Raw genomic sequence first — 17,601 nt, forward strand, 5'->3', positions numbered from 1 at the left:
AGGAGCTATCCGATATAGTCGGCCGATCCGACCCGTTCCGATTTATATACTGCGTGCAATTACCAATCACCTTTTGGAAAAGTTTCAGCAAGATAGCTTTAAAACTAAGCGACTAGTTTGCCTAGAAACGGGCAGGAGGACAGACGGACAGACGTACAAAAGTATTTCGATTCAGATCGTGATGCTGATCAAGAATATATTATACTAGAAAACCCGGTGAACTTCGTACAGTACAGAACAATACAGTTCATTAACATAATGCTTTCTGATGGACACTATTTTTAGTTTTTTTTGTGGTGCGTTAATAATTAAATCTGTAGGTTTTCCGACACGCAATGTATAATTGTCCATGCGCAAAACAGGGAATCTCAAAGCTTATACCGCAAACTTGCAACGATTGTCCTTGCGATTTATTTATGGTCATAGCAAAAGACGTACGGGAAATTGCAACCGTTTAAAATCGAATGGCAAATCCGTTGAAATCATAGGTATACGCGGGAATAAGACATCTTCTCCTTTGTATTTTCCTTTAATTATTTTAGCTTTGATGATGTTACTCATAAGTTTCTTCATAGCCAATCTTGTTCCATTGCAAAGTCGAGGTTGATTAATATTACGCAGCACGATGACAACTAATCCTATTTTTAATTGTAAATTATGTGGTGGTAGTCCAGGTAACACCAATTAATTTAAAAATTCTGTAGGATAGTTCACTACGTCATCCTGGTTAGTAGATGTGAAAACTGATTTGTATGTAACCAACTCTCCTGGAAGTAAATTCTGAATGGTCGCATTGAGATCAACGACATCTTTATTTTTTGCCGCCAATATTGCTCTTTCATTTAGCCAATCGTGATTATTATATTGTTGTTTAATGTCAGGAAAAAACACGTTGTATCGGGTGTTTTTTAGAGGTATAGAACTTTAAGTTGCAATAAAACCACGATGGATTATTCGATTGACATGAATTTTTTTTATTCGAAAGATAATCTTGTGGCAATTCATTTTATATATGATTTCTGGCATATGACCGCCACGGCTGGCTCGGATGTCGATTGATTTATTGAAAGACACGTTTGGTGACCGCCTAATTTCACGTTTTGGACCTGCGAATTGGCCTCCGAGATCTTGTGATTTAACACCGCTAGACTACTTTCTGTGGGGCTATGTAAAGTCATTGGTCTATGCGGATAAGCCACAAACGCTTGACCATTTGGAAGACAACATTCGCCGTGTTATTGCCGATATACGGCCGCAAATGTTGGGAAAAGTCATCGATATTGGACGTCCAGATTGGACTACATCTGAGCCAGCCGTGGCGGTCATATGCCAGAAATCATATATAAAATGAATTGCCACAAGATTATCTTTCGAATAAAAAAAAATTCATGTCAATCGAATAATCCATCGTGGTTTTATTGCAACTTAAAGTTCTATACCTCTAAAAAAACACCCGATATAAGCTCCTCTTTCGATTCTGTGAAAAGACAGAAATCTGTGGGAAAAGTTATTAATCCGGTTGAGATGTCAACTGCGACCTTACCATGGCCAATATTTAGCAATTATTTTGAAAACACAGTCGCAGTTTGATCCTGTTGCAAAAACACTCGCATGTCAGTTGTTAAATGGAGTGTTTTTAAATCATTATATCATTATCAGAAAAAAGATTTTCTAACAGTTAAAAACAAATTGAATAAAGAAAAACTTTTGATTTTCGAAAGCTTTAGAATTTTTTCGAAATTTCATTTCTCTGATACGGGGTGGGCAAAAATAAATAAAAGTTGGATAAACATGTAATTAGGGGTCAAACGATTCAACTTTTAAATTTGTAAATTTCAGCTTGACAGTTTTGAAATTACGCAAAAACAGACAAACGGGCATTTGTTTCCTGCAAGGGGTTGGAGATATCTTTACCACCGCTTTACAAACTTGAGACTAAATTATAACAATCTCATGCGGATAAGAATTGATCGACGCTATTATTGATTCCGCTTTGCTTAGATAACTGATGATACCTTCAGTAAGGGTATACAAATGTCGTATCCAAATGCAGTTGACTGCTTTGAATACCAAAAGGGGAATATGATGCCCAAAGCGACTGGCATTTTCACGATGCTAGCCAACAAGGCGAAACTGTTTTTGTTTTCAGCTTTTAGGCCACCCAGATGATGAGTTGTGTGGATATCCTCTGTAGTGTGTGTGCATTCGCATGCAGTTGGACAAATCGTTTTTCCATCAACTTTGGCGGTTATTCAATTAAAAATTACTTCATTTGTAATTAAATCGTATCACCAGTTTTGTACCGCCATCTGCTCTCGCTGCTCACTCACTTTGACTCTACTCGGTTGGATGTGGGCGGTCTTATTCGCTTGAACCGTTTGCCATGATAGGCGGTGTTTTTCGGTGATGATTGTTAGAGAAACGTTGAATTTAAAATGCCAATCTCAAGCATGATTTCGTACATTCATTTTCCGTGGCCAGAGTTTGCATTCAAAATTCCAAGGGGAGGACTCAAATCACGGAAACTTATTTATGACACTATTTACAAGAAACGAGAAATGACAGCGGGAGCACCTTCAGACAGCAGCTGGCGACCGCCCCATAAATGCAGAGACAACAATATTGAAAGGAACCGTCTCTGGAAATTTAACCCCATGCCCTCCATCTGGGCTCCACGTGCACTCTACTTAAATAACAATTTCAATATATTGAAATTTACTTTGTCACATGGAAGCTAAACAGCTTGCACTCAGCGTCAGTTGCGAGAAAGAAGTCCCGGCTAGTATTGGCACGGGCCCCATCATGTCTCCCAATTTCCGACTCCTTGCCATCCTTTGTCGAGCCCCTTTTGGATAAAATCCTCTCCCCGTGCCCTAAAAAGTTGAAAAGGTGCTGGCGCTGCCGGTTTTTATTTTATGGTACTAACATTTTTATATTTATACTGTACGTCGCACCGCAAATCATTTGAATACCCTTGCGGAGGGCATTTTGGGCCAGAGGTTGTGAAGCACTGGAGAAGAGCTTCCCGCTCCGATATAACGTAAATGTTCTTAATCAGCATTATAAAAAGAAGATATGTCCATCTGTTTAAAGTTAAGAAACGGTTGAATTCGTTGCTAACTAAATCATGCTTTGGTTTTGTACATATTATGTTGGGTTATACTTTTAAACAACAAAATGACCTTTTAAATGCTCAAAAATATGGAATTTTAGAAAATTTTAGGAACATCTGCATATTACGTTTTTGGTTCTATCAAGTTCAACGCATTACTTTTTTAAGGATGTATTTTTTTTAAATTTACTTAAAAATTGCCTTTTTATAGTATTTTTGCTTAACATTTCAATTGTTCTTTTTAGTAGTCGCCTTTACGTCTATTCTCCATTTTGCTGTACATATTTGCGTTGGTTTTATTTTCCATAATTTCCACCACCTGCCACAAAATTTTTTTGTCCACATTGGTTTTGTGTAATACTAGAGATTCAGAGACATAGCCTTACAATTTAGAGATAGGTTTGCTTAAAAATATACACATATGGTAATGCTAATCAATGTTTTCGTATTAAAACCAAACATTTTGAAGCAGTGGTCAATGATACATTTTTTGTCCAAATTGATGTATAAGTTTTAACTCTTTACTGCTTGTTTTGGTTAAAGAAATAGGGCTTGCCATAATTAAGTAGATTAAACGTCTTACTGTAATTGTTAAAAAGTATGTATAAAGGTCGAAAGAATCACTTGCGGTGCCGTAACATCAGCCGATCTATTTCCCCTTACTGCCTGTCCATCGGAATCAACGTCAACATTTTAAAACTTTCGAGATCTAGAATATTTTCTAGCGTTAATATTATATGTTAAATTTGACGGAGAACCCGTTTTTAAATCATGGCACTATATAACATAGTATGTATGGCATAAAGCGACGCGACTGACCAAGAAAATAAATACTCATATTTTTAAGCCGATAACTGTATTTCTATTATTATTATTATTTGTTTTAGTATTTCTATTGTTTGCATGATAATGACAAAATTATTGAAAAAAAAAAAATGTTCTTTCCATCTTTTACAATTCAATACTCCTATGTAATAAATTTAGTCGTTTTGGGATTCCTATCAATGTTTTTTGGTTAATATATAAATATTTATATTTTTGAGCATGATTATTTTTGTGATGACGTCAAGGTTCAATGTTTTGTAAAAACCACAGTTTTAACGGCAAAAATATGTATCTGATATTTTGGCCGTAATACTCCACTTTTCCATTCGATTCTCGTCTATGTTGGTACGTTGGTGTTTCGGTTTGTTGTGCCCATTTAGTGGTTATGTGCAATTTTTAACGTTCAGCGGTCCAAGCTGGAATGACGAAGGGGGCTGGTTTCCAGGATGGTTTCGGCATCCTTTCAAAACGACATCAGGTGTTGCACGTTGTGCAGGAGCTTATCTCAAATGATTTATAAACTACCAACAGTACAGAGACCAAAGCCATTGTCATTGCATAAAATATGCTAGCAGTCGCAGACGTGGTTTCTCAAAAAAAGAAAAGAAAGGCAGTGACAACAAGTTTTTCTTTGACGTCAGAGGGACTCTCTGGAAGCCAAATTTTAAAAATGTATAAAAATTTAAATTTGCAAAAAGCTGGAATAGAGAGAAAGTCACTCAATGTATATTAGATATGTCAAATGGAATATTTTTAATTATTATAATAAATAACAGTTTAATTCGGCAGAAAAGAACAAAGTTATGTAGTGGTATTATATATACTCGTATACGGTATACGATATGCTCTTCTAGTAAAAAATTCCTTATTAGCCAATTCTTATTCTAGCCAAACAATATTTGGTGCCAGAAGTTGTTTCAGTTTTAGAACACTTTAACAGTTGAACTTTATTTGATGACTATAAGGGTATAATAGCTTCGGCTTGCCAAAGCTAGCTTCCTTTCTTGTTTTTATACCCTTGCAGAGCAGAGCAAAGGACCCCATAAAGTGTATATATTCCTGATAAGCATCACGATCTGTCCGCCTGTCCGTTTCTCTTCAAACTAGTCTCTCAGTTTTAAAGCTATCTTTCTGAAACTTTACCAAAAGTTGTGTAGATATTGCACGCAGTAAATAAGTCGGAATCGGATCGGCCGATATCGGATAGCTCCCACACGAGAGAATGAAATAAAAAATTCTCACACCGTTGTTTTTGATCAGAACGACTTGATTTCTTCCAGATTGCGTTTTCTAACTGCTATTGAATTTCGGATTAAATTTTATCAAAATCGGATACCTCTATCATATAGCTGACATAGGAAAGATCGAACTCGACTCGGACCAGAGGCCAGCGCTCTACCTGCTGGGCCACCGTCACCGTCAAAACAACGACGTTATAATTTGTTTTCCATTATATATATATATTTTTTTTGATCTCTCTTATGGGAGCTATGTGATAGAGTCATCTGATTTTGATAAAATTTAATCCGAAATTTAATAACAGTTAGAAAATGCCATCTGGAAGAAATCAAGTCGATCCGTTCAAAAACAGCTGCCTGAGAATTTTTTATTTCGTTCTCTCTTATTGGAGCTATCCGATATAGTCGGCCGATCCGGCTCGTTTCGACTTATATACTGCGTGCAATGACTACACACCTTTTGGTAAAGTTTCAGCAAGATAGCTTTAAAACTGAGAGACTAGTTTGAAGAGAAACGGACAGACGGACAGACGGGCAGACGTACAGACGTACAGACGTATTCTGATTCTACTCGTGATGCTGATCAAGAATATATATTTACTTAATGGGGTCTGAGGTGTCTCCTTCACTGCGTTGCAAACTTCTGACTGAAATCATAATACCCTTTGCTCTGCAAGGCAAAATCGGACGACTGGGTCACTGGGTTTTCAGAGTGTATTATTTGGAAATGTGTCTTCTAAAATCATATCGCTCTCAAATCGGATGCCACCCACTTTGAAATAACTTATGTTAGGCGGAAAAAGTGGTCCTATAGTGCTAAAGGCTCAAAAAATTAAGCTTTGAAAAATACAGCTGAAAATAAAATCCATTAATATTCAGTTAAAAATGCGCAAATATTTTACTTACGCATGCTGTTCCTTTTTTTCCACAACCATAGGGACTCGGAGGAGTGGAGCAGCGGAAATGTGTGGATATCACTCTTTCCGCGCTTTACGGTCAGTGGAACTTGTATATTTTTTCAGTCCCGATGTTTTTCTTTTCTTTTGGGGTAAATTTATGAATTATTTGCACGCTTGCCGTTAAATTTATTAAATGTAAATGACTCTTCGTCTGCAGCCCACCCATGTTTTTTCTGAAAATTCCACAGCATGCTTCTCTGAGGCAAGTGACTTATCTGCAGGCCACTATTTTACATGGAAGCAAGCTGAAAAGCGATGTGGGTTGTATGGCACAGGAAATATCGCCCGAGGTTATTTACATACATTTTTGGTATAAATTAATGCCCCTGCAGGTCATTAAAGTACCTAGAACATGGCAACTTACCCAAGAGTGTGACGTATGCATATTTTTCGCAAATTTAAAAAACATACTTGTATACATACATCAGTGTATGTGTGACTCCGTCAGGTAATTAAAAACTCATAGAATTTTTAAATAAATAAACTATTCCAAGTATAACACTCTTATAAGCTTTGTTAATGTAATGAACTTTATATATACTTGAATACATAAAATTAAAGTAGGACAAACAACCAACTTTCTTCATCGACCTTCTTTCATGTATTTCTTTACATTGAAAAATTGGTTACCATTTTTCTAGAAGCATTTTAAAGTGAAGTTCATCGCCGACAAGTCAGCTCTTTAAAATATAAAGGACATGGATTATTCTTCACGGCAACGAAATATCCATCTGTGTTAAGCAGTCACTTTCGGAAGACAAGGAGAAAAAACAAAATGACAATCTTTATGGACTTACATTTGCTTTTTAATTTCTATATAATAATATTATTATTATATTATTATACCCTTGCAGAGCAAAGGGTATTATAATTTCAGTCAGAAGTTTGCAACGCAGTGAAGGAGACACCTCAGACCCCATAATGTATATATATATTCTTGATCAGCATCACCATCTGAATCGAAATATGTATGTACGTCTGTCTGTCTGTCTGTCGTCTGTCTGTCTGTCTGTCTGTCTGTCTGTCCTCCTGTCGGTTTCTATGTAAACTAGTCTCTCAGTTTTAAAGCTAGCTCGCTGAAACTTTCCCAAAAGTTGTGTAGTTGTTGCACGCAGTATATATGTCGGAACGAGCCGGATCGGGCGACTATATCGGATAGCTCCCATACAAGAGAATGAAATAAAAAAACCGTTGTTTTTGATCAGATCGACTTGATTCCTTCCAGATGGCGTTTTCTAACTGCTATTGAATTTCGGATTAAATTTTATCAAAATCGGATAACTCTATCATATAGCTGCCATAGGAGAGATCAAAATATATATATATAAATAATGGAAAAAAAATTATAATGTCCTTGTTTTTAATGCCACGAGCATGATTTTTGGAACATAAAGTTTTTTAAATACTCTTAAGTTGAAAAAAAATTCATAAAAATCGGAGTACTATATCATAGAGCTGCCATAGGAAAGATCGAAAAATCTATATAGAAATAACGGAAATATAAATATAACCTCGTTGTTTTTCATCAGACAATAATGATTTTTGGAATATAGAGTTTTCTAATGAGTCTTGAGTTACAAGTTAAATTTCAGTAAAATCGGACGACTATATCACTATATCACTCATATAGCTGTCATATGAACAATATGGAAAATTAATAGAAAAATCGTCATAGCTTCGATGCTCTTTAGCTTTTATGTATTTGTTCGACATATTTAGTAACTGCAAGGGTATATAAGCTTCGGCTTGCCGAAGCTAGCTTCCTTTCTTGTTAATATAATATATTCTATAATAACAAAATGACGCTATTAAGCCTTTTCTATTAATTTTGCATAATAAGTCCGATTGTTTCTATGAAAGCTAGATAATACAGTCTTCCGCTTTAAGTGAAATTTAATTCGTAACTAAAAAGGAGTTTTATTTTAACAATTTCCGATTTCCAGTTTGCCCAGGACATCAAGTGAGTCAACTTATTCCTGTTTTGTTTGAGTCGGTAAGACGGTAATTAACGCGGAAATTTTCCAACAGAATTTTTGAAATCTTTAGGTATTCGTATTGATGATAGATATAAGTTTCGGTTTGCCGAAGCTAGCTTCCTTTCTTGTTTTAATTGTATTATTTATGGTAGGAGGTGCCTTCTCACTGGGGAGCGAACTTCAGACTGGTATATAAATCTGCATGGGCATAAGTAGTATTGGCATTGCAATTGAAATTCGTCGACCCAAAATAGTTAACAATAACCCGAGTTGTTAAACTTGTGCATACGCCCATCGACATCCCGTGTCCATCATCGTAAATTCTTTGGCTAATTTATGCATATATGTATGTACATATAATGGGGCCATTGAGTACTAATGCGTACATTGATGTAAATGTTTGTGTACGCATTTAATTTCACACACTTGTGGGTCTGCATGTGGACATAATTTAATTTGAACCAGAAATGAATCAATCGATGATTTGAGTGCTTACTGTACTTGAAGCTTACAATAATTGAATACAAAATTTACAAAACTTATTAAGTGCTGTTGTATATTAGCCAGGGACAAAACACTAATTGAATTAAGCGGATTTACAAATTTGTTGATAATTACTTGTTGAAATTGGAATTCGGTTGTGGAAGTGTATATATGTAATTATTTCTGAAGCCTACTGTTCCTTTTTTTTATCCCCTATTTTAAAATTCATAGAAAGGGTATTGTTATACCTTCTAAATGTGCAATATTACGACATCAGCTTTAAATAAATACAATACATACTTATACATGCAAACTATATGCTATGTCCTTATCAAATGGACAAACAATACAGCAGAAAAAAAATTAATTTATATGTTTTGTGGTGCTTTCGGAGATCTAAATTTCAGTGCAGACTAAGAACTTACGTTCTCTTATTAAATTGAAACGTGAAAATTAAAGAAGCCGTTCTCAAAAAGGCACACTATAACTATAAGTTTTTGATGTAGCTGTGCAGCCCAAGGGTTTTATTACAAACGCGGAGTGCATCCAGACAACCTGATGGTTGGAGTTAATTCAGGATTCGAGTAACATCAATAGCCGATTCAGCTCGTTTATTGAATGAAATTAGACGACCATCGGATAAAGTAGCAATTCAATGGGAATTCCATTGACTGGTCAGCCTGCCATAAGCCTAATGTAAATCCTCCCCAACGCCCTGCGCGAACCGATGTCGTCGCAGTCTACACTGAAAACGTCCATTAGCTAAGCAGATTAATTGCTAAAAGGTATTTAATTCGTGACGCTTTTATATTTCGCCGAGTTCACTTTACTCTCCACTCCGCCATCTATTAGGATTTGGGCTATCAACCCAGCCAGCCATTTCACCATCCAGACGAATATTTCGCATTGCTTTCTTTTCTTTAATTCTATTCGGTTTTTTTTTTTTTTTCATTTTTCCGACTCCCTCCGCTGCTGTGCTTTTTGAGCTCCTTGAAAATATGGCGTTAAGTATTTCGTGCTGGCTTCCTTTTCAGCTTTTTTCGCTTTTTAATGCTTCATTAGCTGCTAATGGAAATTGTGTAAGGCTGTGCAAGGATAACTAAAGAATCTGGCGTATACTGTGATTCGGCGTTACACAAAATTAACTTAAAAACTGTTCGATAGACGGAATGGCAGAACGAGCGACGTATTCGCAATGGAATCTAATATGGGCAGGTATGTAGAAGTATTGCCATTTGAGTGGATGACTTTCGCTAAAGACTTGTAAAAATACAGCGTACCGCGGTGCCGCGATTCTAACAAAGGAGACTTCTCGGGCAAAAACTTGTGTGATTTATGTGCAAATGTAGCACAAAAGCAATGCAAGTTTTATGTTGCAAAAAGGAGAGTTCGGCAGCCGGGAAGGGAAAAGGGCTATGCAATTGGCAACGGAGTAAGACGCCAGGTACAAAATTAAAATTACCGTTGCAGCTGTTACCTGGCCAAACAAACAGAATGACGGAAGGACAAACCGGAAAAAGGAATACAGGATGTGACGGAGGGAGTATGGGATTCTGAGTAAGCTGGAAGCAAAAAATGTCAGGTGCGCCAGTCGTAAAGCATCTGCAGAAAAGTATCTGATTTTACAAATTGGGGAAATGAAGGGGTACCCTTCCCTAGTTTAGGCAAGATAAATAATAACATCGGTTTTATAACTTCGTTTCCCCATATTTTTAAAGCTGTGAAATAATGTTTTGAATGTAGGTTTCAATATCCTGATTTTGTTTTATATAACTGTAGCCCAGAGCACTTGAACGAAAACAGTTTTCCGATGAAATAGATGACGCTCGTCCACCGATTTTGGGAATATGTTGAACTTAAAATTTAACCTTTTAAACCGAATGGAAGACGATACGATCCCAACCGCTACTCTAGATGACGTTCTCGTACATCTTTGGATTTCTCTGGATGTTTTCCTCCATTATCTTCTTGTGCATCATCTCCCAATTTTCCAGTCTGGCCAGGACATCTGGAAGGACCTCGCGCACCTTCAGGCGGTTGAACTCGGGGCCGTCGCGCAAGTCCACGTTGGTCCTGAAGTTGTAGTTGGGTGTGTAGCCGTTGATCTTGAGGAAGTGGTCGAAGTAGAAGGGCACGATCTGCTCCTGCATGTTGTCGACGGTTAGCAGGGAGGTATGGGTGATCTGGTCGCCGGTGTAGCCGTCCTCCCGGAAGGCGCGCACGAAGTTCTTCGTGTTCTCGGAGATCACGAGCACCTCCTTCTTCTCCGGAACGACCCTCTTCTTGAGGAAGAGCCTGGGAAGACGGCCCTCCCGCTTTGGCTTCTTGAAGGGCGGCTCCAGGTTGCGGCGCACCTTCTTCATCTCCATGTCGATGCGGCGCTCCACCTGGTAGGCCTGGGCGGAGAGCTTTTCTCGGTAGCGGCGACGCTTGCGCAACGTGGCCTCCACGGAGCGCACCTTCTCGATGTCCATGTGCTCGAACTTGGCCAGGATCTCCATGACGACGTCGCTGACGGCGGCCACCATGTCGGCCGTGCTGGGAAGCACGTCGCTGGTCCCTCGAACCGAGTCCGGCACTACGCGGCGCCACACCTCGGCCAGCACGGCGCGATGCTTGTTGAAGTCCTCGTCAGCGATCGTCTCCTCGATGGGCCGCCCGAGGTACTGGTGGACCCGGTGCTCCATCTCCAAGGCGCGGTCCTCCATGAAGAACTTCTTCGCCGACTTGCGGGCCACGTACTCCTGCTTCTCCCTGAGGTCCTTAGTGCACCAGTCGACGAAGGTCTCCAGGCGGCCCTGCAGCTCGGTGTGCACGGAAAGGGTGAAGTGCATCTCCAGGAGCAGCATGAACGTCTTGTTCTTCAGGTTGTCGATGCCCTGCAGGAAGGACTCTGCGTCGGGGAAGACCTGCAGGATCGGGTGGACCTTCTGCATGTAGACGTCGTAGTAGAAGGCGCGGATGGCCCAGGCGTCGTCCTTGTCGCGCACCCGGATGTTGACGATGCCTCGCCTCGCTATCGAAACGTCGTACGGCTCAAGCTCGGCCTCCAGCTGCTTCTCGTCCTTTTCCTTTTCCTCGTTCTCCGCCTGCTCCCCGCTCCCATCCTCCGGCGTATCCGCAGCCTGCTCCCCAGCGGCCTCGCCCTCGTAACTTTCGTGACGGCCGCCCTTGGGAACCAGGTGGATCCAGTCGTTCTCCGCCCGCCAGTCCTGGTCGCCCATGAGGTAATGGAAGTTCTGCAGCATGATGCAACGGATCCAGTGGCCCTCGATGAACACGATGTCCATGTTGAGCATCATCAGCTCCCGCTCCAGGTCGCGGAACTCCTGCTTGAGCTTGTCCGTGGTCTCGTAGTAGGACTTCACCTGGTAGACCATCATCATGGCCGCGTTGTACTCCTTCTTCTTCCATTTGGCAAAGAGGGCCTCGTATAGGTTCTTGGTGTTCTTCATGTCCACCCAGTGCCGCTCGTTCATGCGGTCGTAGATCTTGGTGCGCACCATCTGGCCCTGGATCAGCAGGGACTCGTACTTGAGCCGCATGGCGTCCTTTAGCAGCTGAATGCTGGTCTTAAACTTGAACGACTTGATGGTGGCGCGGCTCTTCAGCTCCTCAATGTAGTTCTCGTCGAGGTCGGTGATCACCGCCCCGTAGTACTTGCGGTTCCCCGGCCCGAGAAGCGTTTGGCGGACGTCCGGCACCGGGACCTCCAGCCGAAGCCGCAGGCTGTTCCGCAGCCGGGTGCTGAAGGTGAAGAAGGTGTCCTTGGGCCCCAGCATGTCGGCCTGCTCCTTGTGCTGCCCCGAAAAGGGCAGCATGCGGTAGGGGTCTTCGTCCTCGGCGTTCACGTCGATGACCGCCGCGTGAAAGCGCGCACGCCGCATCTCCTCGAATGGCACCAGCGGCTTGCGGATGTAGTCGAGCGGCAGCTTAGTCCGGTCCTCGATCACCATGTAGCTGCCGCTGTCGTTTGAGAGGTCCGTGCAGTTGGAGCTACTCAGCGAGCTGAGGCAGTTCTCGATGCTCTTGAGGTCCTCCTCGAGCTCAGCGACCACAGCGCGGCGGTCCACCAGCAGGCGCTCCTCGCCCGGCTCGATGTCCTTGGTCTCGTAGATGGCCTCGCGCGTCTCGCGCAGCAGCTCTAGGTATTGCTTCCGGCCCGGAAAGTCCAGCTTGGCCAGCTCCTCGGGGTCCCGCGAGTGAAAGACGAAGTCGTACGGCCGGCAGAGGTCCGGCACCCTCTCGCCGGCGGCCTCCTTGCTGTCCGTGCGGGTGGCGGCCAGGTGCTCGGCGATCATCGCTTCAAAGTCGTAGCTGGGCATCGTCAGGTCCTTGTCCACGTACTTGCTGCTGGGCGGGTTGGCCCGCTCGAACTTCGCCACCGGCTCGCGCACCTTCTTGGCCACCTTCGTGATCTCGGGCACCACGGTCTTGGGCTGGTACTGCACGTGCACGTCCTTCACCTGCGTCGGGGCCCAATGGTCGTGGTGGTGCCTGGCCTCGAAGATCTCGGTGTACGGGCGCTTTTTGGTCCTCACGTTGGCGAAGCGGAGCTTCTCCGGCTCAGGCTGTTCTAGCAGTGGCAGCGTCGAGTGCTGCAGCACCTCCTTGAAGATCGCCGACGGAATACGCTCCGCGGCGTAGTCGCGCCTCCTTCGCGGGTGGATCGTCAGGGTCTTCTCCCTCTCCTTGGGGGCTGGCATGTTTCCCCGCCACCGGGCGGGTTGCGTCCGCTCGATGCCCTCCTGGCCGGAAGTGGCGCGGCAAGGGGTCCCAGCCTGGGCGGGGCTTGGCTTCTTCGAGTGGGTGGAGGCTGGAGCTCCCAGTGCCGCACCCCGTTGTCGTCGGTCGCAGCCGCCCTCCTGGCGCTCGTGCTCTTCGGCCTCGCCCCCTCCGGCCTCGTTGTAGGGCGGCTCAGCTGTCGGCACCCAGTCGACGTCCAGCTCCTCCTCGACCTCCAGACACGGATCGGCCGCCCGCAGCTGCTGCTTCTCGATGCAGGGCAGGCCGAGCAGCTGCATGCGCGCCAGCTTCTTCTTCTGGCGCTTCGACTTGGCCAGCTGCTGCTTGAGGTTGAGGTACTCCAGGGTGGTGTTCACCTTGGTGGCGTCGAGCACCTCCATCTCCTCCACCGGCACGCGGTCGTCAGGGACGAGCACTTTCTCGGGGAACACGTAGCGGATGAGGTTGAACTTCTTCACGTTGTACGACGGCTTCGGCTTGACAATTTTCAGATTCTTGCGAAGGCGTCGGTGGTAGTGCAGTCCAAGCCGCTGATTTACGAACTCCTTCACTGCGCTCTGGCGCTCGCGTCTTCTCACGAGCAACGGCTCGGGGGGGAAGAGGTCCAAGTTCGGGTCATCCGGGTCTAGAACCTACAGTAAAGTGAGCGTAGATTTCACCAGAATTATTAGGAGTGTGCTGCACATTTATAAGCATATAAATTCGAGAGGTATAGTACGAGACTCTTAATAGCTCACAAGTAAGTGGGGGACAAAACAATAGTAACACATTTCGTTATGAAAGGCTTAATAGATTTAACATTTAACTGCAAAGCTAGTCGAAGTTATCTTCCTTTACACATATACACACTGTCTTCTGGCAAAAAACTTTTTTTAGGTTATATGTGTTCCAGATGAGTTAATCGATTACGTCGGGATTAAGCAAAGTTTTAATGCAAAATTTGTTATTTGTAATTGATTGCCGAGCCATGTTCTCGCACTTCAGGAATCTGACTCAAACCTTAGCAAACTTGAAAGCCCAAATCAGTTAGTTGCCAGGGATGGGCTGTCTGTATTGTAGGCTTCGGGCTTCGGACTTCCGAAGATTCTCACACTACCCACCTTGATGATGCCGCGCTCCACGTCCAGCTTGATGGGCTCCTTGTGCGGCACCAGCTGGTTGAGCCACTCCTCCCGCGTGAGGCATCCCTTCACTGTGCGCTGACCCTGCATGATCTGGTGGCGGTGCAGCTTGCCCCGCAGCCCGTCGCCGTGCTTGAAGTGGAAGCCCCTGAGCTGGAACTTGTCGCCGATCTTGCCCACCTGCAGGTAGTCCTCGTCGTCGCTGCTCTGCTCGCTGGGAGTGTCCCCCACGCTGCCCTGGATGCTCTCCTCACAGCGCAGCTGCTGCTCCGCGTCGGGGAGGTTCTTCAGCTTGCCGGTGCGCTCCAGGAAGAACTGTTGGGTGACGCGGGCCTGGTCCCGGCGGACGCAGTTCTCGCGGTGCATGACCGCCTTCAGCCTCTCCGTCTCGGTGAGCGTCTTGGGGAAGACCTTTCGCTTCCGGATGACGGGCTTGAGCTCCTCGTGCTTGCGGAAGCTGCGCTCGATGGCGTCGTCGATGACCGCGACGTCGGCGCGCAGGTCCTCCTCGGCCACGGTCCGTCCTTCGATCTCCTTGACGGCCGCCTCCTGCAGGCGGTCCTTCTGCAGCTGCTCCTCCTCGCGCTGCTTTTTCCGCAGGTAGATGTCCTTGTAGCGGGCGGCCCGCCGCCTCCGCTCCTCCTCGATCTTCAGCTTGTTGGCCGGCTTGTCCGGGCTGCGGTACAGATGGACCAGGCGCGGCGACCGCGGCGGCGACGGCTCCTCGACGGGCGTGTCCTTGATCGTGGTGTTGTAGCGCTGCGGCACCGCCAGCCGCTCCGCCTTAAGCTCGGCCTCCACGTTGACCTTGGTGTTCTTTTTGGTCTTGCGGCGCGCCATGTAGCGCTGGACGCGCCAGAAGGTGAGTGCGTTCTGCTGCTCGATCTCGTCCTGCTCGTAGGTGGTCTTGTAGTCCATGCCGTGGAAGTCCAGTCGCAGCGGGTTCTGCAGGTCGATCACCTCGCAGATGTGCGTCTCGGAGGTCTCCGACCCGGTGCTGGCACACAGATTGTCGCCGTGCTTGACCAGCCGGCTGATCAGGCTGAACTCCTGCTGCTTGGTGAGCGGTTTGTGGCGCAGGGCCACTGGGTTGACCAGGCAGTGCGACTTGCGCGGGTCCTGCGTGAGGAAGAACTTCTGCCGCGCGGGCGTCAGCTTGGCCAGCTGCTCGTAGTTCTTGGGGCAGCGCCCGATGCGCGGCCGCGGAGCCCCGGCAACGAAGCTGGCCGGGCACGGGCGCCGCCACTCCTCGCCCTGGAAGTTGGGCGGCCGCGTGGAGGGGGCGTGCATTGAGTCCACCAACTCCTCAGAGTCGGGCTCGCCGTTGGAGGAGTTCCAGGCCCGCTCGCTCTTCACTCCGTGCTCGACCTGCGGCTTCTGCGCGGTGGTGGTGGAGGAGCACGGGGACCGGCGGATCTTGACCGTCTGGACGCCATCCCTGAAATGGGAGTTGCTCGAGGTCGCGAAGTCGCGACCCCGGAGGCGTACCACGCTCCTGCCGCACTCGTCGCGCTTGTGGAGCTCGGTGCGCTTCACGTTGGCGTCCGGGAACTCCAGGTTCTGGATGGTCAGGATGTTGTTCGAGTCGCGCTGTCCGAAGAAGTCGATGTTGCGGAACTTCTCGATGGTCCGCTCCTCCCTCGACTTCCTTTCAGGATGCTTCCTTGGGGGGCATTGGCGCTTGCCCGAGGTATCGAGCTTCTGCCCTCTCAGGTTAGCAACCCCCACCGTTTCGGTGGAAGTGGAGAAGGCGGTTTTTCCCAAGACCATTTGGTTTTTGGCTTTAGCATGCATTTTCAAAGTCCTCTGTACAGACTGCAGCCTGTAGTTCTTGGCTTTCAAACCTGTGTTCGGCATCGACATGTTTCAGTTCAGATAAAATTAAAAATATATATAGCTCTATTTGTCGCAAGCGGGGTTTGGCAGGCGCAGCAATATGTCTAGGGCTCTGGACTGTTTGTTTGTCCGATTTCGATCTGCGCCCTGGGTAATGAAGTTTGAGTCCCCTTCTCCTTAGATAAAGCCTGATAGCCAGCCAGTTCACATGGCATGCTTCTGTCGTTTTTAAAACTATAAAAACTATAACCCAGATTGATACCTTTGGCGAGCCGATGATCCTTGTAGTCATCACAAAAGCTCTAGTAACAATACTTTTGTTTCCTATTTTTAGTTCGATCTTTACATCCGTGTATATAGCACTCCGAATAGCACTTTAGCCAAATTTTTCATTAATTCCCTTATTTCTATGGCAGCTATATGATATAGTAGTCCGATCTTTAAGAAATACTTTTTTAACAAATTGCCTAATGCCATGCAAAATGCATGAATGAACAACATCGCAGTTATGACGACTTTTTTATTCAATTCCGAATTCCTTCACCGATTGTTGCTATGCCAGCTTTATGATACAGCCGTATGATTTTTAATTTGTTTTTTAAAAACTCAGAAGTCATTGGAACTCTGTAAGTCCAAATAATCATGCTTGTATATAAAAACCAACCACGTTATAACTTTGTTCCATTAATTATACCCTTGTAGAGGGTACTACAATTTGCGTCAGAAGTTTGCAACGCAGCGAAGGAGACACCTCAGATCCTAAAAAGTCCTTCTGCTTTATGATATAGCTGTCCGATTTTTATGAAACTTCTTCCATAATTCGCGATTAGTTAAAAGAAAGTGTATACTCAGAAAGTCATGGACGTGCAATAAAAACGACGTGAACAATTTAATTTCATTAATTCTATACAGATTTTTCTATCTTTTCAATGGCAGCTATACGATAGAGTTATTCGAATTTGATTAAATGTAATTCGAAATTCGATAGTAGTTAAAGACAAAACAACAGAGTGATAAGTTTTTGTTCTCAATCTCTCGTATGGGAACTATTCCATATAGTAGCCCCACCCGCCCCGTTGGGGTATATGGGGTCTGAGGTATCTCCTTGTTGCAAACTTCTGACTGAAATTATAATACCCTTTTGCTCCGCAAGGGTATAAAAATTGAACAGAACCTGTTTAATTTGGCATGCACAGTTATTAAAATATTTAAGTTAATATTGTAGTCCTTGCGACTACCTTTGAAACATTGAAATCTGTTTAGAGAAGAAGAATAATAGAAGAATAATGATTTCATTAAATTATT

General features: G+C 44.4%; 1 protein-coding gene across 1 annotated transcript; it reads right to left on the bottom strand.

The window, feature by feature from the left end:
* Nucleotides 1-10,284: 10,284 nt before the first annotated feature.
* Nucleotides 10,285-16,466, bottom strand: LOC108093432. The gene is made up of 2 exons (XM_017193492.2): nt 14,440-16,466; nt 10,285-13,971 (listed from the first exon to the last, which is right to left on the bottom strand). Exons 1-2 carry the CDS (start codon nt 16,321-16,323, stop codon nt 10,504-10,506), a joined length of 5,352 nt encoding a protein of 1,783 aa, XP_017048981.1. The 5' UTR covers nt 16,324-16,466; the 3' UTR covers nt 10,285-10,503.
* Nucleotides 16,467-17,601: the final 1,135 nt, after the last annotated feature.

Source organism: Drosophila ficusphila, unplaced genomic scaffold (assembly GCF_018152265.1).
Source record: "Drosophila ficusphila isolate 14025-0441.05 unplaced genomic scaffold, ASM1815226v1 contig_636, whole genome shotgun sequence".
In the NCBI taxonomy this organism is placed as follows: domain Eukaryota; kingdom Metazoa; phylum Arthropoda; class Insecta; order Diptera; family Drosophilidae; genus Drosophila; species Drosophila ficusphila.